The sequence below is a fragment of the Alligator sinensis genome, unplaced genomic scaffold, assembly GCF_000455745.1.
Source record: "Alligator sinensis unplaced genomic scaffold, ASM45574v1 scaffold670_1, whole genome shotgun sequence".
In the NCBI taxonomy this organism is placed as follows: domain Eukaryota; kingdom Metazoa; phylum Chordata; order Crocodylia; family Alligatoridae; genus Alligator; species Alligator sinensis.
Window position 1 is genome coordinate 765859 of NW_005842297.1, and position 27912 is coordinate 793770.

General features: G+C 42.0%; 1 protein-coding gene across 1 annotated transcript in view; it reads left to right on the forward strand.

Annotated features, from left to right (window-relative positions):
* The window catches only part of MAGI2 (membrane associated guanylate kinase, WW and PDZ domain containing 2), an 880265-nt gene that overhangs the window by 420441 nt on the left and 431912 nt on the right, over window positions 1-27912 (forward strand). The window contains exon 4 of the mRNA XM_025209602.1: window positions 25395-25610. Within this exon, the coding sequence (XP_025065387.1) occupies window positions 25395-25610 (216 nt within the window). The remainder of the gene's footprint in view (window positions 1-25394; window positions 25611-27912) is intronic.

Genomic DNA, 27912 nt, shown 5'->3' on the forward strand with positions numbered 1-27912 from the left:
CCCCAGCTTGTACCCCGCCCCCACTGCCAGCCTGGGCCTTGCGCCGGCTCCGGGCTCGCCCATCAGGGCTGCGCCGCAATGGCAGCAGCTGCGCCCCCCCTGCTTGCCACACTGGGCAGCGTTTGCCACCACTGCCTCTGTGCTGCCCAGTGAGCGAGCTCCAGGCAGGAAGCAGCAGCAAACAGTGCCCAGCACAGCAAGCGGTGGGGGGGGGCACAGCAGCTGCTGCCGCAGCGCAGCCCCAACGAGCAAGCCCAGAGCCAGCGCAGGGCCCAGGCTGGCAGCGGGTTGGGTTATGAGCTGGTGTTAAGCATGGGAAAAGCAGCTGCTACCCTGCTCCGTGGCCAGCACCCTGCACTGCAGCCACTTGCAACCCGCATGGGGCTGCCTGTGCCTGCTCAGGCTGCGAGTGGGTGCAGCAGGGAGCACTGACCATGGGGCGGATGAGGGGTCGCTTTTCCCCATGCTCCACACCAGCTTCTTCTCTGCTTTCCCCCACCCCCTTACCTAAGTTTTCAGCAAGGTGCAGTCACACGGTCCCAGGCCAGAAGCCCTTGCTGGAGCATATATCAATTGAGTTCTCATATTCTGCCAATTCAGCACTTCCATTGTTGCATAACTTTTTATTTCAGATACTGTATTCATGCAGATTGTCTTCAAGCAGCGCACAAATGACAGCTTGTCCTTCTACTGTTGTACAAACAAAACTTACAGCTGAATGGAATGAGAGCAGGTTGGGTTTTCAACAGCAGACTGAGAAGGAATTCTGCATTGTGCCATAGTTTCTGTCCTTCTGGATCGGCTTTACTGAGAGCAACCAGACTAGATAATGGAACTTGCAAAAAAATGCAAATCCACTTAACTCTGTAACGCAATGACAAGAAGACCTTGGCACTCTCAGAGTGGATATGTCCTTAGTGGTGTCCTGCAGGAACCGATTCTTGGCTTCTTAACATTTTTGTGACTTGGAAAAAAACATAAAACAATGGGTGAAAGCTTTTTGATGACAGAAAAATTAGGGGTATGGTAAATAAGAAAGAAGACAGATTACGTGTACAGAATGATCTCAATCATCGGATAAGTTGAGTGCAAACAAATAATATACATTTTGATATAGCCAAATGTAAAGCTGTTAAAAGAAATAGAAAATGTAGGGCAGAGTTACAGAATTGAAGAATTTATTTTGGAAAGCAGTGCCTCTGAAGGGACAGGAGCAGTTATCAGCTGAATGTGATGTGACACTGTGGCCGAAAGGGCTTTATGTAATCCTTAAACAGGAGAATATTGAGTAGGCAGTAGGAAAGTTATGTTGCCTTTGTCTTTAGCACTGGTGCAGCCATTGCAGAAGATGGTATCTAATTCTGATACACACAATTTGAGCAGGATGCTGATAAATTGGTGAATGTTGAGAGAAGGGTCAGAAGGGACTGAAAAACATGCTTAATTGTGGCAGACAAAACTCATGGGGCAGAGGCAATATCTTTTATTAGACCAGCTAAATAGTTGCAATTTTTTTTTCTTTGCATGCTTTTGGGCATGCTCGCCCTTCATCAGGCAAAGGAAAAATCAGAGATGTTAGGAGTTCTCCCAGATAGAAAAGAAGCGTCAACTTGTAAAGGAGAACCCAGAGATTGTGGGGTTTCTCCTCAATGGAGAAATACAATTAATTTTGGGAATACAAGGATTTGTTTAATGTATCAGAAAAAGCTAATGAGTGATTTGGTCATACTCTGTAAGCACCTACACAAATTTGATTAGCACAGGTTTCTAGGGGACAATGCTAGAACAAGATCTAATGTTTAGATTGAAGCTTAAATTAACCACTAGTGATGTTTAATTAATAGTATTTTGCAGTGGATTCTCTTTTACTAGCAGTTTTTAAATTGAGACAGGTTTTTTTTTATCAAAGAGATGTTTCATTTCAAACAGGATGTAGTTCAGGAAAGTCCCATGGCCAGTGTCATACAGGAGGCCAGAACAGTTTGTCATAGTTTTCCTGTCTGGCTTTATAATCTATGAATCTAGTTGTGATGCCTTCAAGAGTCTTTACATCCATAATACTTTTAGAGACAGATTTCCAGTTGTCCCTAGATGGCAACAAGTCTAAAACAGGCAGTGAAATCTATTATTGACCTTGAAAATCTTACAGTTGAAATAGATAATAGAGACAAAATGCGGGAGGGAAAATGAGCAGTAAACATTAAGGCTAGGGACAGACATTCAAAAAGCCTGAGCCTGAATTGATTCAATCTTTGCAGGTTAGCCTAACCTGGCTAGGCTGAATCAGTTTGTAACTGTACAGACATCTCAGAAATGCAGGCACATGCCTGCAATGGCTCAAGCTAAAAGCCAGGGGAAGCTAGAGTAGGCCTCCCTTCCCTTCCACACTGCTGAGATGAGGGGGCATGGCCAGGCCCTGACAGGAAGCTCTGATTAGGGAGGAGTTCCCCCAGTCCTAACCAGCCCAGCAGGGAATTGATAACACAGTGTTTATCACCCCTTAGTGTTTATCACCCCATTAAGAAAACAACAGAGGGACATTACCAGCTAACTGTTGATACTGCCTGTGTCTCCTCTGCCACAGCATGGGACCGTAGCCAGCATGTGGTCTGCTAGCTAATGCTGAGAGGTGTCTGTGTAAGGCAGAGGGGATGGGGGAATAATCCCTGTTTAGCAGGGCGTGGTGAAGGGGATGGGGGAGCAGCTTGCAGAGAGCCACATCCAGCCCAGAGAGCATGCTGGGATGCTGAGGGAGTCTGGTTTAACTTAAACCAGCAAGGGGTCTGGGACAGACATTGCATAAACCAGTTTGACCCAAATCAGTTAAGTCTAATACTACATTTAACAAGGTTTATCTCAGACCGGTTTCACCCATTTTCAAACTGGTTCATGTGCACTGAACATCTGTTCTGTTACAGGTTTGAACCAGTTTCTGATCACATAAACCAGTTTATGTGTACGGCAATGTCTGTCCCTAGCCTAAGTGTCTTGCCCAAAGTCACAGATGGAAAGAAAAGCAAATCTTCTGATTCTTAGCGTAATGCTGCGGCCATTATGCCTCCTGAGAGGAGATGAGATTGGGTTAAAGTGGCATTTTGTATATAAACATTCATGATTACCTGCAGTGCTCCCATGTGTAACAACTCTAAATGCTTTCAATTTCAAAAGCTTCTCCTAGTGCCCCAGCTCATTCTCCCTTCAGAGCAGAACTACAGCAGGACATTCTGGATCCTTGTATTGTGGGAGCCTGCTTCTGTCCTCAGATAGTTGGTCAGGAGTCCCAACTGGTCCAGTGCAGTGCTGTGATACATGACTGAGAGGGTGAATATGATATTTCTGGCATTCTCAGCATTCACAACAGATGGGGCCATCCTAATAGTTTTAGCATTCTCAGCATGTTGCTGCCAATGTGACACTATGTGGTGGGCAGTGTTGTGAGTGCAGGGCTACTCTGCATATGTTAATGAGCTATTGTCATACTCTAATATGACAGGTGTGGATGTGTCCCACAACCCTGGGCTCAAGGTCTGAAAGTGTTGCAGTCTGTCAGGAGACTGCACAGGTGCAAAAACATCCCTGTGAGACATGTGCGCTCTACTCAGCTATCACATGGCAAATAGAGCCTATGTGCACGTGAGGACTTGGCTGCTTAGCAACCATATATAACAGAAGTATCCCAGAAGGGACGAGCCGTCTGTTTAGTCTATAAATGTAAAATGTCCATTTAAAATCTGCATATCATAGTCCCAGAGAACAGTGCTGCACCGTCTGCTTTTATAATGCCAAGGGTGGTAATGTAATGGCTTTTCACCGCAATAATTGTGCCTGAGACTTTCGATATAACTATGCACTGACCTCCTCGGTTCTTGTAAAATATTCTGTCTCTGCATTCTTCTTTCCCACCCTCCAGACATTTTCACCTTCATAACAGCTATAGCCAGCTGCCCCATTGCAGTTTCAGTTTTCACTCCACTTTTGAATGCTCCGAATCTTGAAAACTAAACTTAATTCTGAGTGTGTGCAGACATACGCGTGCATGTAGAAAAGTACCTATGAGTTTTCACATGTGCAGAAGGAGGTTACAATATGATCCTTAATCTTAAGCACCTGCATTTGTTACATTTTTGTCATGATACTTCTCTCACAAAGCTGTTGTGAAGTTAAATCTATATTTATAAAACCCATTAGGAAACCCAGAAAGAAAGTATTATAGAAGAACAAAGAATAAGCTATATAATCAGTAAAAGTAGGGTATCTTTTGTACTTTTTCTAAGGTTTTAATAATGCTGGAAACTCTCAATCCTGATAATTTAGTTATAAAATATGTTGAGAAAAATGTAATAATTCTCATTAAAAATAAGAGGTAGGCACCTTAATACCTCTGTGAATCTGAGCCTTAGTCTTTCTTGTATATTTGGCAATACATACATTCTTAAAATGTGTTCAATTATATTTTTATTAACAAAATTAAAATGTAATTTGATTCATGCAAATAGCACTTTATTTCTGCAGTTGGAAAATAAAATTTAATTGTTGGAAAGTTTAAAAATAGAGTGAAAGAAGGTAATATAAACAGTAGCTATTCAAAGCTTTAAATATTACTCTGTAGAATTAGGTTTTATTGTCTTTGGTGCCCCAGTCTCATGTTAGTAGATGTTAGAAAGTCTTACTTAAATTAAACATATGTGAAAATCTTCTATGGGTGTATTTTCTTTTTTCTTATAAATAATAACCAAAACAAAGAACAACAAATCCTGATCTTTAAACATGTAGTCAGGTGATGACTCATAGCAACCATAAATCATAGTCAATAAGTCAAAGTAATTCATGCTCATGACGATCCACTTCAAATCTTTCAAGCAATAAAAATAACTGTATTTCATGCAAGGCATTTAAAGTAATATTCAGGCAATTAATTACTCCATAAAATCCCAGAATTACCCCCATTTCACAAATTGATACACTGATGAATCACTAGGTGAAGTTCCTTATCCAAAATCTCATTTCATGTTACAGGAAGTACTTGTAAAAGTGATCCTGACTTTCTGCTTTAGTTAACAAGTGCTCATAATTCCCAAATTCACATACTGCCCTTATATTTGGCATTTTGCTCTTTAATATTCTCAATTACCTTTTCACCTAAGCAACAAGGACAGGGCATATTTTATTTTACATATTTGCTATCCCTTGAAGGCCAATTAGCCATGGATCCAGAGAGACTTTGGACTTCAAGAGTTTTTTTGTACATTGGACAGCAAGACAGCTAAAGTGATAGATTTGTGTTTAATCCACATTCACCAGAGGCTGCACTTTCTGAGGGGATAAATCCATTCTGCTAGAGGTTCAGGAATAACATGTGAGGCAGCTTAATGTTTGAGATTATGACAGGACTGGCAAAGACCAAGAGTTTCAAAGGTAATAAGACACTTGTATTTCCTTTACAGTGGATTGAGTTAAATTTGTTATATAACTATCATAATCCAATTTCCTGGTTTGCTGGTTTGTGTTGTAAACGTGCTATGCCACTGTTTCTGTAACTTTATCCAAAAATAGCTTTTGCTGAGTGTGGATTCTAGTAAGTGAAATGCACTTGACTTTTGTAAAAGCAGTAAATGTAGTTTATTTGAAAGTATGTGTAGGAATTCAGTATTTTAAAGGCTATGCAGAAATTTTGCAGAAGTAAAATACTGGTGCAGCACATCCTAAAATGTTGCTTTGGTTAAAGGCACACAGCAGCAGCTTTCAAGGTCATTCTGGACAAAATGGTTAACAGCTGAAGTTAAGCTTTTTAAAAGTGAATTCAGTGTTCGTTAAAGCATTGAATTTACAGCCAAGCAAAATCCTTTCTTTCTGTGGAATAGTAAGCAGTAATAGCGGTTGTGTGAACTCAACCTGTTCAGACTGTCTCTGGAGTGGGAATATCATTCAGTTTTATTCTCCAAGTTCATTCTATCCTTGACCTCCTGCTGACGGTTTAAAAAGCAAATATACCAAACAGTATCAATTGTATTTTATTTTTTGTGTCGGGGACACCTGTTTACTTATAACTAGGCTTAAACTACTCACTTATTTTAAAATAGCAGCTGGCAACTCCTTTAGTCCATTATCAAATTGGGTTAGTTCGTATCTAGCACAATGAAATGAAAACCTTAGTGTGCCCTTACTGATCACCTGGCACAACAAATACTTTTACACATGGAATTCTATAGATTTTTTAAGAGACATTGGGTCAAATTCAGCTGTGTTGTGAATGGGCACATATCCATCAAAAGTTATTTGCAGATGGGCTGAATTTGGTACGGCTTACAAAAGAGGTATTGAGTTTTCTTCATCTTTTGCCTCCCATAGGCAGCATTTAGTATTTGAAAACATGGACCAAGTGTGACATGAGCCAGTGGGTTGATCATGGCGCCAGCTGTTTTTCAGCATGAGGGAACAGATTCTTTTGTCACTCACACTAACATAGCTTTGACTTACATTGCTCCTAATTTACACTGGTGTGAAGCAAAAATTAGATCCAAATTTTTTGCCTGAATATTATCTCAGGAAAAGCAGTTTCTTAAAGATTGTTCTGGAAACCATCCAAAAAGATTGTTCTTGGAGGACTTTGTATAATACCACCTGTGGGCATGGTGCCTGCTGTTAAGCTGTAACTACTTCGAAAAAATGTGTTCATTGTGGGGTATCTGAGATATTTTACTCAGTGTGATATCAAGTGTCTGGTGGGGTTCATTTCTTCTGTTTTGCCATAGAAAGTGAACAGAGCTTGCTTTTCTGCCCTCAGGCTACATCTTTCCTTGCCTGAGTAGCTGTTACTATTTTGTAGATTGTATAAAATATTTTAGCATACATACCTTACACTTATCCTTTGAGGCAGACCCCAATTGCTATACAGATTTCAATAGATACTCGTCAGTCAGCCATGCTGAAGACTGACACCCATAGCCGATCCCTACTGGGTTTGGATGAAACCCACTCATCGAGTGTTGGCTTTGACATATCTGTATTCGCTTCAGACTCCGATTCTCAAAGTCCACTATAATGCAGCCACAGGCCTGCTTAAGAGTAATAAGTCTGGCCTCCACATCAGTCTTCTGATTTAAGTGACAAAATACATTGAGCTGTGCCCTCTATCATGGAACCAAGGCAAGAATGTCCTCACTGTTACATGGCATCACCATTAATATCAGTATTATCTAAATCAAAAGGGTCACCAAAGATCACACTGAGGATTCCTAATGAGTTTTAATTAGTACAGGGAGCATCCCTATCTCTACTTCTTATTCAGTATCTTCACCCTCAGCACTGACTCTAGACCCATGCTTTGGTACTGACTCCTCTGCAAATCCATTCAGAAGGAGAAGGGCATAAGTAAAGGAAAAAGAGGAACTACTATCCTTGTCTTCCCCATACTCTACAATCCAGGACATTTATATTATCCCACTGTTACTGCTTCTTTTTGGTAGATAGTTGATGTCTCAGCACAGACAATCGTGGCCTTCTCCCCAGCTCACATCTCACTAGTACTGTCTCATTGTCCCCATCTATACATTACACTTAAGATACGATTAACCAGTTAATTGTGTCTTAAGTTCTGACCCAGCCACACATTCAGTCGATTAATGGTATGATCAAACCAGGAATAAACCACAAAGTTATTCCAAAATATGTGGAATAACTTTGTGGCCCCTTCCTATCACACCATTAGTTGAACACATAGCCAGATGCTCCCCTGTGGCTGGAAGCCCCATCAGCAGACAGGGTCTCAACCACAGGGGTGCACCATGCACCACCGCAGCTGCAAACCGTGCCATCACGGCTGTGCCATCACTCCATGCAATTCTGCAGCTGGGAGTGCCGTCAGCTGTGGACCCACAGCCATGGCAATGCATGGAGGTCTGTCAGCTGCAGCACTCGCAGCCATGGGAGTCTGCTCCTTGTCAGCAAAGTAGAAGCCCAGGATCATGATCCCAGGCTTTCCCTGCACCAGCAATAAGATGTGATTGGGTCTGAGGCATGTGTGATCCAATATGTGGCATGGCAGATTCTATCACGTCTTTACCTGAACATCTAGAGGGGCCCTCTGTGCCTGAATGAGAGTTCACCACGGAGGCTACTCCTCACTCCATCTCTTGCTTACCATTTGATTCTAATTCTGGAGTTCTCCAGCCTTGATCCCTATCTCCAGGCCCTCCAGAGAGGAAATGGCAATTGCCCGACATTGTGGAAAGCTCTGTATGTCACTGTTGCTAAGAGAAGGGGTTACTCTCCCAATTCAGTGTTTATGCATAACGCAAGTCAATATAAGTGTGAAGGCTGGGAGAAGCATGAAATTAAAAAAGCTAATCTTTGCAGTTTTTGCTTCATGTGTCTCGCTCAGAAATTCACTCCAGCACAGACCCTTAGGGGGATGGTACAGTGGAGTAGAAAGCAACTGATTTGTACACTTGAATGTGCGAATAGAAGGATTTGGCCTATGATGTCCATAGAATCCAGTATGAAAATCTCTGGGGACCAAATAAAAGCCCATAAAAATGTGCATTCAGCTGCATGCCAACAGAGTGCAATTTTCTGCAGAAAACTGATTTTCTAACACAGAGAAAAATCTGTGAAAACTTAAGGGGAAAAAACACTCTGCCAGGGTAGACCTTTCTTTTCCCTCATTTACTACTTGTTCCAATGGAGTAGCTGTCCTAATTAAAAAGAACTTGCCCTTTCAAAGAGAGGAGTTGGAGTCTAATCCAAATGGTCTCGTAAAAAGGAAATTGCTGAATGAAGTCATTACTCTAATTAACATTTATGCTCCTAATGTTAACAATGTACTTTTAAAAAGAACCGGTATCAGTGATATTCCTGTTTAAATCATCTAATGATTCTGGTCTGGATTCTGATTTTAATTGCCCTTTGGATATCAATTTAGACAGATTTACTACTGTGAATGTATTATAAATCAGATGCCTCCAGGCATCTCAAGACAGTCATTACTAAGCTAAGCAGTGATAGGTATTCTGAGTTATGAAACCCAGCTGCTATTTATTCAGCCAAGTGCTACGCTCAGGTGTTCTGTTCAGCTTACAAAGAAGAAGTGACCACTTACAAGCAAATACTTAATTTGGCACTAGGCATTACATAGCCGGTTCTGTGGTTTGGGCTGCCATTCCTCAGGACTAGTTTAGCCCCTTTCGCTGTCTCCATCTTAGCTGTGTTGGTGAAGTTTAATTCAGGCCTACTTACATAATTACAAAACTAGGTATAGGCCAGAATTGCTGTGTCTCTATGTATGTCTTCCTTGTCTCCTTTTGTATGAATCAGAGATAATTTAATTAGTTAATATTTGCTAACCAGTTTGAAATATGAAGCGCTGCCTAAGTGCTCAGTGTTGTTATTACTGCTTTGTGACTTCTCCAAGCTATTTTCCTTCCCTAATAAAAATTAAAACTCAAACACTTGCTATTTACTGGAGTGAACACAGTCTCAAGTAATTACTCAAAAAATCAGCAAAAATCAGCTGCTTCATGGAGGTTCATCACTGGTTCTCTGCTGCTTCTCAGCTGCTTTATGTGGGCACGTTTCCTTTTATTTCCCTGGATTCATTCCTGATTCTCACCAATGCACAGCATGAACCGCGTCTTGCATATTTGTAGCAGTTCTCTTGACAGGATGAGCGCTCTGAATCAGAATAGTCTTTTGTGGAATGTTTTACTGTAATTAAAACACTGGAGAGTACAGCACAGGTTTTATTTTGAATAGTATAGTGGTGTACAATTGAAGCTCGCTATTTTGTGTCACAGGACAGAAATGTGTCGGTGGGTCAACAGCAAAAGAGCTGCGTAATTGCAGAGACTAAAAGAAATGTGTGTTTTACCTAAAGAACATCTCTTCATTTATGCTTTGGGTTAACATGCTTGGTTGAGAAGCCTTTTTCCCACTCTGCCCCCCTGTAAAGCAAGCTCTCTGTAAGGCCAGAGCAGGGCCTTCCCTCCAGCTTTTGTCAGGGACCTGCCAAGCACTCAGCAGTGCACAAGACATTTTTGTAGGTGCAGTTCTCAAGATAGCAGTCAAGACGCACAGAAGCAGCTGGTGCAGTTACTTGATTTGTTGCCTCCTTTCATTTTCCCCGGTTAATAGGGCTGAGTCTAGAGGTGTGCATGACAAAGCAGAAGAGTGTTTTGTCTCAGGCAGAGTGTGTGTGATGAGAACTAAAGCTGGCAGGCAAAGCGAGGCCAGCCGAAATAAAGCAGCTTGGGGCTGTGCAGTGTGTCAGTGAGAGAGAGGGAGATAAGAAGCACCTGGACAGTTGTAGATGTTGCTCAAATCTGTAATGACTGTGTAGCCCACACATCAAAAACATTTGGCTGTCCTTGACAGAAAAGAACAGGAAAGCTCAGACTTTCAACCACGTTCTTTAATTCATATTATTTAAATTTATTTAGCTAAATGGTGAACAGTTCTTTTTTACTTTAGTTCTGTTCTGAAATAGTTGATGAACTCCCTTCAGTCCATTAGCCAAGACCGTATGAAAGTCGCATTTGAGCACCTCAGCCCTCTTATAAATCTGTTCTCTGTTGCTGATCATCTAAAAACCAAGCTTCTCTAGCCTCACTGTTTTGTATCCTTCCTGTGCTCTTCTGAGCTGGCAATGTGTGTTATAGTATAGCATGCACAACTAGAGTGCTGTTCATGAAAACACTTATAAAGCACTACAGAGAGAAACCCTGAGACATGAAGCTTAGAATTTGATATAAAGTGCAAAGCTTTCCTAAGGCACAGGGACCTGGACTTGGGGTTTATGTTATGGCCCATTTTATATTTGTTAAGCAATACATTTTAATAACTATGGGTACTTCTAACTAAATTCCACGTGAAACCTACTTGCTATTTTTATTTCTCAACCACTTCTGAGAGTCAAACAATTAGAGAAAATCCCATACATACCAAGTACTTGATAGATATGAATTCTGTATAGAATAATTTACTGTAATTGCCTCATTATTTATTCACTGAAATAAAATTGGCTAGTGAAAGTATTCATAGTTGAGTTAGCTGTAACTTTCCCTGTCAAAATTCAAGCACCCTGAATTACCTTATCCCCAGCGTTTATCTCTGATCTGAACTCTGAATCGTACTGAGGGAGTCGAATACCATTTTTCAAAATCTGAAATATTATTTTTCTACCTAGGTAAAGAACAGTCAAAACACAGCTGGAAGACTTTTCCAAGCCTTTATGAATGCTGTGGATTCTCAGATCATACCCTAGAGTCCTAATTTAGTTGAAAGTGCTGGAATTCCCTAGGATATAGCCTAAACTGGTTAATGACAAAGGTATTGACTGAGAGGCAAGGATTTTTTTAGGTGTAATATAATTTATGGGATCAACTGCCTGGGCAGGATAAAATTAGACAAGCTTTTGACTGCTAGGCATTGACCAAAATTCTCAGGAGCCAGTGCAAAAAGTTAGAATTTTTACTTGTATTGTCTTATCTAGCTCGAAGTGGGAATAAGTTGAGCAAAAAATACATTGTGAAAAGAAGGCCTACATGGCTGAAAGGGAAAGTGAAAATAGAAGCTCTGCATTAACTATTCCTACACTATTTACAATTGAGGAGTTAACCTTAATGAATGTTCCTTGGGAAAATATTCTTTGTATTGATGTGAGCAAACTTTACAATCATTTTTCTGCAGTCTTCATGAAGTTTCTTAGCACACATTTTATTTGGAACCCATGGGAACTATTTTGATTTATTTTGACAACTCCTAAAAGGAAGAACCAACTGGGAATGCCTCACTTCTTCAAGGTGTACATGCTGACTACCCAAAACAATCTGCAGGTGCCTTCTCTTTTTAGCACATAAGGCAAGGATTCCCTACATACCTCTCTGGTTTGGCAAGATAGCTTGCTTCAGAAACAGCTTGAATAAATGAATACAAAAACTGATTGGCTACAGGGAACCCTGTCTTGACTTGCAAAACAAGGTTGAGGAAAATGTCAGCCAAAATAAGCAGTCTAGAGGCCTTCCTTGAGGTTGTCAACTGGCAGCTGAAGAAACAGAATTCAAACTACAATCCGCTGAAAATGCCACTGTGAAATTATAAAAAGGTATCTATAAAAAGAGCTTTTAAAAAAATACGCTTATGAACAATGGAACATACAAATTAACATACCGTATCCGATCCTAAGATCCAACATCCTGTCTACAGTTCTGGCCAATGTCAGATACTTCTAAGAAAGTTATAAGAGCTCTGCAATAGGCAGGTAGGGTAATCTTATCACCACACTGGGTTTCATTAGACTCTCCAACCTTAGCGATTGGATTTTCTTGAAATTTAATTTCTCATTCACAAAATCGTATTTAATTTTAATAATTCTGGATATCCTGGTAATCCAATCCCTTAAATTCTTGGCCTCAACAACTTCCCTTGGGAATGAGTTCCACAGTTGACATTCACCTTTAATTTTGTTAAATTATAAGGTAGGAAATTCCTGCTTGATTTTCTCAAGATCATTTACCATATTATCTGCTTCTGTTGTATTCTCCCTCCATTGTCTCCTTCTTTGTCCGCAGCTTTTCAATGGAGGCAGCGCTGGCTAAGGACAGCAAGATGGGGACACTCCCACATGCCTCCCAGGAGGCTGCTGGAGCAGCCCCTCTCCACAGCCCTGCCCCCTTGCCGTGTGAGCCCCCCTCCCAGCTTGCAAGCTCATGTCTGCTGGGGGGGGGGGTAGGGGACTGGGCTGGGCTGGCACAACATGGGGGACTCTGTTTCCCCTGCCCTCCAGCCCAAGCCTCCTGACCACTGCAGCTTGGAGCCTTGGACCAGCTTTTCATTGCACTGGGAACTGGAGATAGCGGGAGGAGGGAAATGGCCCCCACTTGCCACATGGATCTGGCTCACCTCCCCTAAGACCTGAGCTAGCAGGCTGGAGGGGGGGGGGGGGGTTCAGGGGGGATCCATTCCCCCCTACCCACAGTTCCCAGAACAGTGAAAAGTCAGGCTAGGCAGCCCTGAGCTGCAGCTCCTGCCTGCGGGTGTCAGGAGGCTTGGGCAGCAGGTAGAGGAAAAGGAGGCCCCCACTGTACAGACCTGGCCTGCCCCCTCACCAAGTCCTGAGCCAGCAAGCTGAGGGGGCATGCAGCAGGGAGTCCCCATTCCCCCACTACTGCCCCAGCCTCTAGTCCATAGTAAATGTAACTGCTGCATTCAAAAAGAAGTAATCTCTGTTCCAAATTACTGTCTAAAATTGATTTCTTCTACCTACCACAAAGAAACACAACCTTAAAAAATATCAGGGAGAAATAACCAGGACCTTAATCTCTCAGGAGTCTTGGAAACAAGCATGTTCCTTCTCCACCTGAACATGAAACAGGATGATACATAGTTACTTTATAGCAAATGTATTTACACCTACGGAGCATGGTATTCCAGTGTCTTACATCTGAGATGTTATATCCCTTCTATAAAAGATTTAGTGCTTAGGAGGGTTCTTTCTATTCACATGCTATGGTCTAAGTGAGAATTAAAAGTAAAGGTAATGCTGCAGAATTGGAATTGCTCTTTCTATTTCCTGCTTGTAATTTTGTACATTGTTGTGTATATTTAGGTTATAAATCAGTTTTCCATGTGTCTCAAATTAAATTAATCAAGATAATGTTGCTGATGACTAAAAGATACACTACCTAAGCTTGGAATCACTGGGCACATCTAGATGAGATGCTCTACTGTGCAGTAGACCAAGTTATTTCACAGTAGGCATAACCATCTACACGGGCAGATGCTTACTGCACAGTAAATTAGTCTATGCTGTGGTTAATTTTCTACCTGCAAATGCATGTAGCACATTAACCGCGGAGTACTTACTAAGCAGTAACACACATGTACACAGCCAACCAGTAGCAAATTTGCTCTCACTCAGCTGGGCAGCAGGGAGCAGGAGACTGCTGCTCAGGTGGGCTCCAAGCTCGGAGCCCAGCTGGGACAATGTCCCCCCGCCCCAGTGGCAGGCAGCTCCCAGCTCCACAATTGCAGTGGGAACTGAGAGATTGCTCCCCTGCTCCCAGGAGCTGCTTGCTGCACTTCCAGTGTCTTCATCATTTTTTCAAACTGGAATCACTTTAAGAATCTGAAGGTGGATACCCAGAAAATGAAGTTCATGAATCAACAGTTTAAAAAAAAATCTTGGTTCAAAGGGGCTGCATCTTATCATCTTTTGACTTCTCTCTGTGGACATTTCATTTAGCCTATCCATGTCTTATGGATGATAACAAATATGAATGTATTTGCATCCTGGTAAATATGATTTATTTAATATGGGCAAACTTATACCATCCTTTCTTGGCCTTTGGCCTAAGAAGTAAAGAATCTTATAAAAATAATTGGAATACAATGAGAGTGGAGAACAAAAGGTGGCCAGCATGTCTCAGAGAAGAAGGGGAAGGAATGCACTGTAGGCACTCTCAGAAGAATTAAGTCATTATAACCCAGAATTATTGGGTCCCAGGAGAAAACTGAGGTCTCTAGAACATCTACTTCTAGTCCAGCTGCCCACCTATGGCAAATGACACTCAAGTCCAATGTGTGCAGGTAAGTCAGGAAATAGTGTGCATAAAAAGCAGTTTTTTAGGGAGCAGCCACAGCCCCTCCAGTATTTTTTCAACCTATAAGCTGAAAGAAACAGTAGCTTGATGTCATCTCTCTGTATTTAAGCATGAAATTATTTCTGTATATTGTGTCATTGCTTTCCTGACCTATTCTACATTTTTCTCAAACTCAATGAATTTTAATTTGAACCTTTAATTCAGACTTAAATTTAACAGCTAGGTTTAGAGAGCTCAGCAATCTGATTCACAGTTTTAATTAGGAAAAAGAAAAAAATGTTTCCGTGTTCTTTAATCTGTTTCCAAAAGTAGAGATTCTTTTCTGAAGATGAACTGCAAAAATCTTACTGAAGGTTTAGACTTATTTTTAATATTTAAGAAGAACAAAAAGAAAGCTTGGTGTTGAGAAGTATAATTATCACCATGCAATTGCGTCTGGCCATGGAGCCAGATGCAATGCATCCAAGGGTGCTGAGGAAGTTGGCTGATGTGACTGCAGAGCCACTGGCCATTATCTTTGAAAACTCAAGGCTGTTTGGGGGAGGTCCTGAATGATTGGAAAAGGGCAAATATAGTGCCCATCTTTAAGAAAGGGAGGAAGGAGGATCCAGGGAGCTACAGACTAGTCAGCCTCACCTCAAGCCCTGGAAATATAATTGAACAGGTCCTCAAAGAATCCATTTCTAAGCACTTAGAGAAGAAGGTGCTTAGGAACAGTCAGCATGATTTCTCCAAGTGCAAGTCATGCCTTTTCAACATGATGAGGGAAGAGCAGTGAACATGATATACCTTAACTTTAGTCAGGCTTTTGATATAATCTTGCACAACATTCTTGCAGGCAAGTTAAGGAAGTGTGGGTTGGATGAATGGTCTGTAAGGTGGATAGAAAGCTGGCTGGATTGACAGCCTCAGGGGGTAGTAATCAATGGCACAATGTCTAGGTGTCAGTCTGTATCAATTGGAGTGCTCCAGGGGTCAGTACAGGGACCAGTTTTGTTAAATAGCTTCATTAATGATTTTGAAGATGGGATGGATTGCACCCTCAGCAAGTTCGTGGATGACACCAACCTGGGGGGGTGTACTAGATAACACTGGAGGGTAGGGCTAGGATTCAGAGTGACCTAGACAAATTGGAGGATTGGGCTGAAAGAAAGCTCGAGGTTCAACAAGGACAAGCGCAAAGTCTTGCACTTAGGACAGAACAATCCCATGCACAGGTACAGGTACAGGTGTTTAAATCAGTAGGTCCAGATGCTGTTCACCCAAGAGTGCTAAGGGAATTGGTGGGGGTCATAGTGGAGCCCCTGGCATGGCTCTGTGAGGAACCAGAGGATTGGGAAAGGGCCAATGTGGTCCCCATTACACAAGAAGGGGAGAAAGGAGGACCCCGGCAATTATAGGCCAGTCAGTCTTACCTCGGTCCTTGGGAAGACTTTGAGAAAATTATCAAGGAGCACATCTGCAAGTGCCCAGCAGGGGAGGTAATCCTCAGGGGCAACCAACATGGGTTCATTGAGGGCAGGTCCTGCCTGACTAACCTGGTTTCTTTTTATGATAATGTCACAAAGTGCCTGGACGAGGGTGTCGGGGTGGATGTCATTTTCCTGGACTTTAAGAAGGCATGGTTTGACATGGTTTCCCACCACATTCTCTTAAAAAAACTTGGTGACTGTGGCATTGATGCCTACACAGTCAGATGGGTGGCAAATTGGCTAGATGGTCGCACCCAGAGAGTGGTGGTGGATGGGTCGTTTTTGACCTAGAGAGATGTGGTCAGTGGAGTCCCCCAGGGCTTGGTCCTGGGGCCTGTACTGTTCAACATCTTTATCACAGATCTGGATGTGGGTTTGGAAAGCACGCTATCCAAATTAGCTGACGACACCAAGTTGTGGGGCGAGGTGGGCATGCTGGAGGGAAGGGACAGAATCCAGCTAGATCTAGAAAGATTACAGAGGTGGGTAGATGAGAATAGGATGGAATTCAATGCAGACAAATGCAAGGTGCTACATCTAGGGAGAAGGAACCAGCAACACACCTATAGGCTGGGGAACACCTTTCTTGTCAATGCAGTGGCAGAAGGGGATCTTGGAGTCATTGTTGACTCCAGGATGAACATGAGCCACCAATGTGAGGATGTGGTCAGTAAGGCTAACCGCACCTTGTCATGCATCTACAGATGCATTACAAGAAGGTCCAAGGAGGTGATACTTCTCCTCTATGCGGCATTGGTCATGCCACAGCTGGAGTACTGCATCCAGTTCTGGGTACTGCACTTTGAGAGGGATGTGGCTAGCATTGAGAGGGTCCAGAGGAGGACCACTCACATGGTCAAGGGGCAGTGGGGCAGGCCCTACGAAGAGAGGCTAAAGGGCCTGAACCCATTCAGCCTCCACAAGAGAAGGCTGAGAGGGGATCTGGTGGCCGTTTACAAAGTCACCGGGGGGACCACCGGGAATTGGGGGAGGCTCTGTTCCCCCAGGCACCACCCGGGTTATTAGGAATATTGGCCACAAATTGTTAGAGAGAGGGTTCAGGCTGGACATTGGGAGGCATTACTTTACAGTTAGGGCTGCCAGGATCTGGAATGGACTCCCAAGTGACGTGGTACTCTCTCCTATCTTGGGGGTCTTCAAGAGGAGGCTGGACAGATATTTGGCTGAGCTGATATGACACCGGCAACCGTTCCTGCCTGGGGCAGGGGGTCGGACCTGATGATGTGTCTAGGTCCCTTCTGAACCTAAGCACTATGACACTATGATACTATGAGGCTGGGGACTGACTGACTGGCTGGGCAGCAGCTCTGCAGAAAAGGGGGGTTACAGTGGACAGTTAGCTGTATATGAGCCAGCAGTGTGCCCTTGTTGCCAAGAAGGTTAACTGCATACTGGGCTGCATTAGTAAGAGCGTTGCCCGCAGATCAAGGGAAGTGATTATTCCACTCCAGTCTGCACTGGTGAGGTCACATCTGGAGTACTATGTCCAGTTCCTCTCCCCACACCCAGTATTGGAAGGATGTGGACAATTTGGAGAGAGTACAGCAGAGAACAAACATGGTTCAGGGGCTAGGGCACATGATTTATGAGGAGAGAATGAGGAAACTGGGTTTATTTAGTTTGGAGAAGAGAAGTCTGAAAGGGGATTTGATAGCAGCCTTTAACTCCCTGAAGGCTGGTTCCAAAGAGGATGGAGCTCAACTGTTCTCACTGGTGACAGATGACAGACAGAACACAGGGCAATGGTCTCAAGTTGCAGCAAGGGAAGGTTAGGTTGGATATTAGGAAAAACTGTCTCACTAGGAGAGTGATTAGGTAACCTGTTCCAGTGCTTCGAGAGGTGGTTAAATCTCCATCCTTGGTGGTTTTTAAGGCCCAGCTTTACAAAGCCCTGGCTGGAATGATCTAGCTGGGGAAGATCTTGCTTTGAGCGGAGGGTTGGACTAGATCAGGGGTGGGCAAAATGTGGCCCACAGGGCCCCTAAAACGTTTAGAAAATTTATATTTATCTGCCCTTGGCTGCCTGTCATATGGCCCTCAATGGCTTGCAAAAACTTAGTAAGCGGCCCTCCGCCCAAAATAATTGCCCACCCCTGGACTAGATGATGTCCTGAGCTCCCTTCCAACCCTAATTTTCTATGATTCTATATTTTTAACAAAAAACCTTTCTTTGAGACCCTAAGCTAACTAGACAGAAACTTTTCCTGGCATCTCTACCAAGCACTACCACAAACACAAGTAATAAAAAATGGGCATTTAAAATGGAAAGCCCTTTCAAATCCTTGTTTGTGTATGCCAGTCACTTTAATATAGGAACTGAAAATCTGCTGCTCCAATTCATCAGGCAGCGTTGCAAAATCATCATCAAAATTTATGAACCCGAGCACAAAAACTATTCACCCACTCTTACTGTCGCGATTAAAAAAAACCCCTAATTATGGTATAGTCACCCATCAAAATAAATTACTCACCCTGGTTGAGTGGGTGAATAGCAGTTTGAGTGGCTTCCTTAAGGAGGTGGTAATTGTCTTGAATTTTGTTAAAATACAGTTTTCATTATATTTTAACAATGTCTATGTACTGTTTTCCTCTTCTGGAATTTTATAAAGCAGTTATAAGAATTCTAAAGTGAGAGAACGTCTGCAGTTTTTCAATATATTTTATTCCTGTGTATTCGAAAACACTGTTTCATTAGGCAAAAAGTATGCACAATATTTAGGCTTACAACTGGTCAGGAATATTTTAATGAAAGTTTCCTTGGAAACTGCCAGTTCTTTGGAATCAATATTTGATTCTCAACTCCATAATTCTAGGACAGCCAGCCATGTAGTCTGTCCTGGCAGTAGAGCCCCAGGCTCTATAGCTGTGGGGAAGCCCTGTCAAGCCAGGGCTTGCAGGCTCTTTAAGTGAAGCTAGGAGTCTGCCATCCCTGGAAGTTCTGGAATAGGACTGTCCAACTGGCAGCCCGCAGGCTGCATCCAGCCCCAGAGGAGTTAACCTGTGGTGCCTGGGCCCCTGGTACATAAACCAGTCCCACCCCATCACTACAACTGCTGCTGCTGATGATGTCTTTGAGCTCCCACTCCCTGCTCTATCTTCTGTTTCCTGCCTCCAGCTATGGGAACTGGGGGGCAGCTTACGTGGCATGGCATGCAGGGCATGGGGATGCTAGCATAATGTAGCTGAGGGGAGAGAAAGAGGAGGTGGCCCCAGTCACTCAGAAGTTGGCAAGTCCCACTCTAGAAAATCCTCTGCGAACCAGACACAGGCATTTGTATCAGGGCTTTTGGTTCAAGTACATCTATACTCTTCTGTAATTTTTTTTTACTTTTCTAGCTCTTTTATTTTTCACTGTGATGGTGATGGCCCTTCATAACCACTAGAAATATAACTTTTATTTTCAGTAATGACTCATAGCTTGGCAGGAAGCGAGATAAGTATAAAAAATGTTTTCTTCAACATGCTGAATTGCTTAGGCCTTAAAGCTTTGGTCAAGAAAAGAAATACTTCATCCTCTTAATTATTTCCTTCCTAAGTATCATCTGAAAGATCTGATCAGGATCTCTCTCATCAGGAAGGGGAACAAGGTTATTGTATTGGCAGTATTCTGTCTGTGTTGCTCCTGAGGAATCTTGCATGTCTTCTTTGAATCAAACGTAAGCATTCTCAGTGTCTCTTAGAGTTGCCATCCATGCTTTTTCAGAAAAACAGACAACTGGGATCACATGAAGACAATCATTTTATTGTTACCTAGATTGCTGCCCTCAAGTAGGGAAGACCCTAGTGACAACCTACTCAGACTAGTGGTGTCACCTGCCAAGAGGGGATGTTTTTTGCTTGAAATCCTGTTCCTGAGAGGATTTTATTGCAGCATTTGGCATGTTTTGATCTAATCAGATTCCTTTTGTGAAATTAACCAATCGAGCTGTTAGAACTGAAGAATTTTCATTCCAGCATAGGAGAGAGGATTATTGCCACAGCTGGAAATAAAGATATAAATGGAGCTTTGCTAAAAACACCAGCAGATCCCATCACCAGGGAAACGGTCAGAGTAGGCTGAGGGTTGGGCCCTTCCACATACACAAAAAAAATCACATTTGACCCCAGAAAAAACATTTTCAGATTGTTCAGATATCCGTGTCCCTTGTCCCAGGATAAACCCTAAAAAGGCTCCTGGGATAAAAAGTGCTAAGTTTGCCCCATGACAAAGTGAAATATGTCTGAATGGTTTACCTGTGATTACATCATTGAAACATTCAAACAATTGTCTTGAACACAAGACAGTCGCTCCCTCTCGGACCTCTCAGTTCTAATTCTCAAAGGAAACTTACAGAATACCTTTTGTAGATGAGCTTACGAACTTCACTTCATAAATCTACTGGATACAAAAAATCATGGACTCAATATAGACATTGGATTTATGACACATTACAACCTGCCTGACATCTGATTCACCAGATACCTGCCTGAATGTTACTATTTACATTTTTCCTCCATTTCCTCCCTTCCCCTCCCTCTCTATCCTTTGTTTTCCTAATTTCCATCAATTTACTCTGAGTCTCCTTTGCTTAGCGTTAACATTCCTTCACCCATTTTCCACCTTGTTCTCCCCCTCCCCACCCTTCTCTACCCATTTTTTTCCCAATTTCCACCTATTTACATTCTCACTGATCTCCTGTCACACTTCTAGCTTATTTCATTGCTTGGAGATCTCAGAACAGCTATGGAGTCTCCCTATGCCTGAAGAAGGGTGCTTGTGCCCGAAAGGTTGCTAAGAACTTTGTTCCAACTACTCAGATGGTCTAACAAAAGATATCACATCTACCCAAACAACCTTGCCTGTAGGTATTTAGCTACCTCCGAAATCTTTTTCAGGCATCTAAATACCCTTTAAACATTTGGCCTACAATTCACAAAATGTGGAGCCTCGTGTAGAGCTATTTGTAGGGGCATTTAATTCTTGTTTATGCAGAGTTTTGCAGATGCAGGCACACTCTTTAAGTATTGATATTGCCATATGTAGATATGGAACACAATATTGTTGAGCCCAAAATGTATCCAGAATGCAGCTTACTAAACTAGCTGTGGAGGCTTCCTACAAATGAACAGTTCTACCATAGACACATGCATGGCCCCCAGTATGCCAGTATATTTATGACAGACCTTGAAGAAGGTTTCCTCTGCAACTGCTTTCTTATTCACATAGTATTCTTAAGGTACATCACTGAGCTAGTTCTCATTTTGACACATCAAAGGAATCTCTAGAGAAACTCCATCAGATTTTTAACAGCTTCCATCTCTCCATTAAACAAATTCTTGAGTATTCCACCCATCAAATTCATCTTTTGGATACCATTGTGAAACTTTGCAATGACCATATCACATCTACACTAAATTTGAAAACAACCAACCATTACAGCTACTTCCATGCCACCAGCTTTCAGCCGAGGCATACCACCAGTTCCATCATCTATAGCCAACCTTTGCTTTTACAACTGTTTTTTCCCTGACCCCACTGGCTGAGATGCACACCTTATGGAGCAGGGCTTCATATGTTTACAATGCAATCCCAAAACCATAACCTGTCAAATCAACAAAGCTATACTCAGATCCCAGTCAAGCCTACTACAATACCAACCCCATGACAGGGACAAAAGTATCCTTCTGATCATCAACCAACAGTCCTCAGTTTGAATTCCTTGGACATGTTATTAATGACCTTCAACCCCTCCCAGAAAATGATGACCATCCCAAGGTAACCTTGGAGGACAACTTGTCATGGTTTACAGGCAACTTCCCAACTTCAAACAATGTTTCTCCAACAACAGACTACCTAACTCCAGTTCTCAACAAGCCATCAGAGCTTTCCACAAACTCAGATGCCAGCTCTGCCCTCTCATCAACACAGAACATATCTTCAATGGAGCAAATAACATGAATGATAATATCCATGGTACATTCATCTGCTCTTCTACCAATGTCATACACACTATCACCTGTTTATAGTGCCCCTCTGCTGTGTACTTTGGACAGACAGGGCAAGCAAGCCCTCTTTAAAAGAATGCATGGACATTGACCTAACATCAGTTCCAGAAATGCACAAAAGTCCATTAAGAACAGTTTTAACCTTCCTGGACATTCCACCACTGACATCAGAGTAGCTGTTTTTAAACAGGAAAATTTTAAAAACCAACTTGAATGCAAGACAGAATAAGAAATGATCTAGATGGGACAGGTTTTGGAGGAGTTTTTGGATTAGACAATACAGCAAGCTTCACTTTGAGGTTATATGAGTACTTTACTATAGAAAAGGAAAATACTATGTGCTTTTGTTTTGGAGAGCAGAGTGTGCAAGTTATACTGAGTTTTTGATTCAAAAGAAAAAGAATGCAGCCTTCTCAGGCTCTAATCTTAAATGTACAGTGATGTCTCTTGTGTTTTGAAACCTGTTACATTCATAGAAAATCTTTTCTCAGTGTATTATGTCTCTGTCTCCCTAAGGATTTTCTGACACATATTGTGGGTCTGAGAGAGAAGGCTATTTAACTTCCAGAAATAGAGCAAATATCTTCTGTACTTAGACAATCTTTTTGGTGCCTGTCTTTTTACTTATCATTCACAATGTTTTCATAGGCTTACAAATATGCTAGTTATGGCATAACAGATTATCCCAATCTATCAATGACCTATAAAAATATAGTTTTACCATTTTTCCAACTATTTCAGTTGGTCTCATAAAAGATATTGGATTTACCCAAAGAACCTTGTCTGCCATAGTTTTACCATTGCACTTGCCTTTTTATGAAAATGGGAAGACTAGAAAGAAGGCACAAAAGAGCCATGCCACTGTACTTTTAACTTGAGCATTTGTATCAGAGTGGACTTTTGTACCAGTGGTTGTTACATGCAGCAGCTCATGAAATCATGTGACAATCTTTATGATACTGTAGGCTGTCATGGAAATGGAACGCTTTTGATCTAGTGAAGTGTTTAAGGTAGAGGAGAAATTTTTAAAAGGAAGAAACCTATCCCTTTAAAAATTTACAATAGGTGTAAGGCATGAAATCCACCAACATGGGTAATATGTAGTTAAGGAAATATAGAAATGAATTTGGAGTTTCCATACAGGTGAGAGAGTCTTTTTTTTAATAAGTGTTAGTTTCAAAGCAATCTTTTTTGGCCACTATCAAAAATACTGGTGAATAATTAAGTCAATGCACCTTCAGATTCAAAAACTGATTGAGACCCTCCCTAATTTTGATACTTTTCAAAGATGCTAAAATAATTTCTAAAAGAAAAAAGAAGGGAGAGAGAAATATTTAACCAATATTAAAGTATTAAAATACACAATTGCATTAAGATCATTCTAAGATTGAGGACCATTAACTTCAGAATATTTACCTAGTGGAAACATCTGTTCTGAATAAATACCTTCTAATCCACTGTGACAATTCATAGACCATTCAGCAGTTGTTGGAGATACTTATTACTTATCTGTACTGAAGTGGTGAAGTGACTGAGCATTGTACTGCTTTGCAAAACACAAGAAATACTCTTGTCGGAGCAATATCAACATTGCTTACTAGATATACCTTATGATATTTTGCTGATCAAAGAATATCTCATTATCTCTCTAGGTAGCATATTTAAAAGTGAGCATATGTTTTGGAAGCTGCTACTGTTATTATTTGACCATACAGAAGCTATAAAAGTAAAAAAAAAACCAGAAGGTAGAAAACCATAAAAGTGTTATAGGGCCTAAGAATCGCTTAAGCAAGCCATGAGCGCACTGGTGATAAGTAGCCTTACTATAGGTTCCTAGCCTTTTGGAAAATTCCCCAGAGTTATGTAAACAGGTCAGCATTTCTAGTAGGAGTTGTATGCACAATTTGCCATGCTCTCCTCTTAAAAGCTAGTTATTGTGAGAAATCATTTTCCCAGTGCACTCACCATGGACACCCTTACCAAACATCCGCACCAAATGTAATTCTTGTTTGCAAAAAATGTAGCTTTGTAACTCTGCTGTTATTTTTGTCCCTGTGCCTTGTGTGGGTGTTAGAATCGCTCTTTGCTGTTTTCTTCCTTAATTGAATACATAAACAGTTTGGGAGGGAGCGGGAAGGTTAGACAGATTATGGATACTTGATTCTGCTAGGTTTGAGGAAAATAGGGACATAAGAAACAGGAACTGAAATGTCAGATCCAATTTGTGATCCATCTAGTGTAATAACCTGTCCCCAAAAATGCTAGATGATTCAGAGGAAGGTGAGAGCGACCTCTCCTCAAAATCTCTTTTTAGTTAAAGACTGATGTATGCCCAGAAGCATAAGGGTAATATTTCTTCCAAAATGTATTAATAGAAACTATTACAAGTTTGGAGGTGTGCCTATGAGCAGGAGAAATGTTGATCGAGGAGAGAGAAATTTCTTGGAGTCATTATTAAAGTGTTGTAATTCTGTATTAGGGATGTGAAAGGTTAAATGATTAATTATTTAACTCATAAGCCAAGTGATAACTGGTTAGCTTACTGGTTATCGTTTAGACTGGGGCAGGGTGCAGTCCAGCAGGGAAGAGGGGAAGCGAAGCCATGCAGTGCCCCAGCAGGAACCAGGAGGCAGGGCAGGTGCGGGGAGGGAGGGAGGAGGAGGGGCAGGGGAGGGACAAGGGTGAACTAGTGTGCCCATCACCTATGAGGTTAAAGAACAAAACAGTGGGCAGCCAAATGACTTGTCAATTAAGCAATAAGCTGCTTGTTCACAGGTGTTTCCTCCCTCCCAGTGTGGGGCTTCGTGTGAGCTGTGTTGTCTGGCAGGGCTTGCCATCGCTTCCTCTCCCATCTGTGAAAGGGCCAGGGAACAGCCCCCAGCAGCAGCCATACCTAAGCAATTTTTTTTAACAATATTTACATCCTTATTCTGTATAGCAATGGGAATAGATTATTTTGCCTACCAACCAGTGGTTTATATAGACTTTTTCTGGCACTTGGATGATGTGATGTAATATAAAGTGTGTTACCATAATAGATATCCAAATGGTCAGTGGTCCCTTCAAGTATCCAAGCATACCTATTTCATGAGATACAGTGTTGCGAAATTGGATTGTCCTATCTCTTTCAAAAAATCAGTTAGCTTTTCATTCAAAATAAGCAATTTTTGAACCTCATAGAAAAAATGCACTTTCTTTGACAAGGGACAACAGAACATGCCTTGCACCAAACGATATCAATAGTTCCTCATGATCCAACAGAAAAGGAAGGAGCAGTTATCCTTTTAAAAATCTAAATATTTAATATTCATTTTATTTTCAGACAACTATTACGGCACTCCAAAACCTCCTGCTGACCCAGCTCCGCTACTGTTAAATGTAACAGACCAGATCCTTCCAGGTGCCACACCTAGTGCTGAAGGCAAACGGAAGCGAAATAAGTCAGTGAGCAATATGGAAAAGACAGGTATTGAACCACCCGAGGAGGAAGAAGAAGAGAGGCCGGTAGTTAATGGAAATGGCATGGCTGTAACACCAGGTCAGTTCTTATATCCTATTTGAATTTGAATTTTGTTTTACAGAGTGGCCAGTTATTTTATTCCACAGTTAAAAGGATGTTCATGTTGAAGCAGGAGTTGTATCTCGGAGCTAAGAGCACAAGACTGATCACTAGGACTGACAAATAACCATTTTATTGCAAAACCTAGAACAAATCACTTAATCTCTGTGTACCTCCGATTTCCTTGCTGTGAAATGGTGATAATGTATATTTACTTCATAAGGCTGTTGCAAAGTCCACTAAGTAAAATATTCGTAAAATGTTTGATTTCTTTGAATAACAAAATATATAAGGATATGAATTCACCAGAATCTGGATGAGATTGAGGCAATATCGAGTGCTTAGGTTGGTAGTACTTTCACTTAGAAAACTGAAAGTTAGTAGGGAAAAGTCTTGAACCCTCCAGAAAAATGGCCTGCCAGTGTTCCCAGGCTCTGCAATTGCATGTAGGAAATGAGAATCTTGGGCATCTAGTACTAAGAGGCATCTACATTTACATACTTTGGATCTCGGTGCTCCAGATAAAGATGAACTCAACTACATACCTGCCGGTATCCAAGAGGAAAATTCCATCTTGTTGCCTCTGAAGTTCTCAGTTCCCCCTTCGTGTATGAGCAAGGATCACCATGTTGCAACATCAAAACACTTTTTACCCTGAAACACAATCTGATAAACAAGCAATTGGTTTTTTCTTCAGATAAGTAATCAAGAGCTTGGAGGTTTTTATCTCATAGAAAAACATCCCAAACTATACATGATCAGCAATAACACACACAGGGTTAAGTACATATATTTTTCTCATTTGGCCTATGTATGTCTAGAACTAGCATAAAAAGCCAGGGGAAATAAATCACTTTAATCCTAACAAAATTAGAAGTTTGGACAAAAATGATTGAAGTGGAAGTCTCTGTAGTGACAATCCATGTAGACAGACAGATAAAGCAATGTATTACAAGCTTCCTAAATTTGCAGGTTAACAAAACAATCAATCCATTATCTAATTTTTAAGTGCTGTCAAATTAATTTTCACACTGGATTTTATATATGCTTTTCTTCTCTGACTTGGTTGGAAAGTATATCGGATTGAAATCTTTCCTTGTTATGGATGTTCTGACTGCAGGTCATTCATTCTGTCTGCTGTGCATGTGCATTTAAAGGCAAATCCTTAACTCACCACCACTGTGTTCAAGTAGGTGGGCAGACCACTACAGAGGTGTCAGAAATGAGAGGCAAAAATCCTATCCCTTTTTCCTCAAAACAGCTGTGGAGTCACTCTTCATTGGTAGCTGCAGCATGCCTTTTAATCCTTCCTTTCCTTCTATAGAGGAGACTAAATGCAGTAAGGAATCCAATAGGTGCATCCTCATGTTATTTCTGTATTTAGGAAGCCCCTGTATAGCTAAGTTAAGCATCAGGAGTGTATCCCCTCAATACCTCATGCATGAGTTTACCTGCAAGGGTACTTGCAAGGGTCAATATAGCCATCCCCCCTCGAGTCATAGTTTCATAGTTTCATAGTTGGTAGGGTCGGAAGGGACCTGAGCAGATCATCAAGTCCGACCCCTTGCCGTAGCAGGAAAGCGTATTGGGGTCAAATGACCCTGGCCAGGTGTTTATCCAGCTTCCTTTTAAAGACCCCCAGGGTAGGAGCCAGCACCACCTCTCTTGGAAGTTGGTTCCAGATCCTAGCTGCCCTGACAGTGAAGTAGTGCCTCCTGATGTCTAGCCTGAATCTACCCTCTGCCAGCTTGTGACCGTTATTTCTAGTCACTCCTGGTAGTGCTCAGGAGAACAGGGACTCCCCCAGTGCCTGCTGGTCCCCCCCTGACTAGTTTGTAAAAGGCCACTAGATCCCCGCTCAGCCGTCTCTTGTGGAGGCTGAACAGGTTCAGGTCTCTCCTCGTAGGGCCTGTCCTGCTCACCTCCTTGGACCTGTTTGAGATACATCTGTGGATACATGAAAAGGTGTGGTTGGCCTTCCTGACCGCATTCCCACACTGTCAGCCCATGTTCATATTGGCATCAATAATGACTCCAAGATCCTTTTCCACCTCTGCGCTGACGAGAGGGGAGTTCCGCAGCGTGTAGATGTGCTGCTGGTTCTTCCTCCCCAGGTGCAGTACTCTGCACTTGTCAGTGTTGAAACCCATCCTGTTCTCATCCGCCCACCCCCGTAACCTGTCTAGGTCTGATTGCAGCCTATTCCTCCCTTCTAGTGTGCCCACTTCTCCCCACATCTTAGTGTCATCTGCAAATTTGAACAGGGTGCATTTTACCCCTT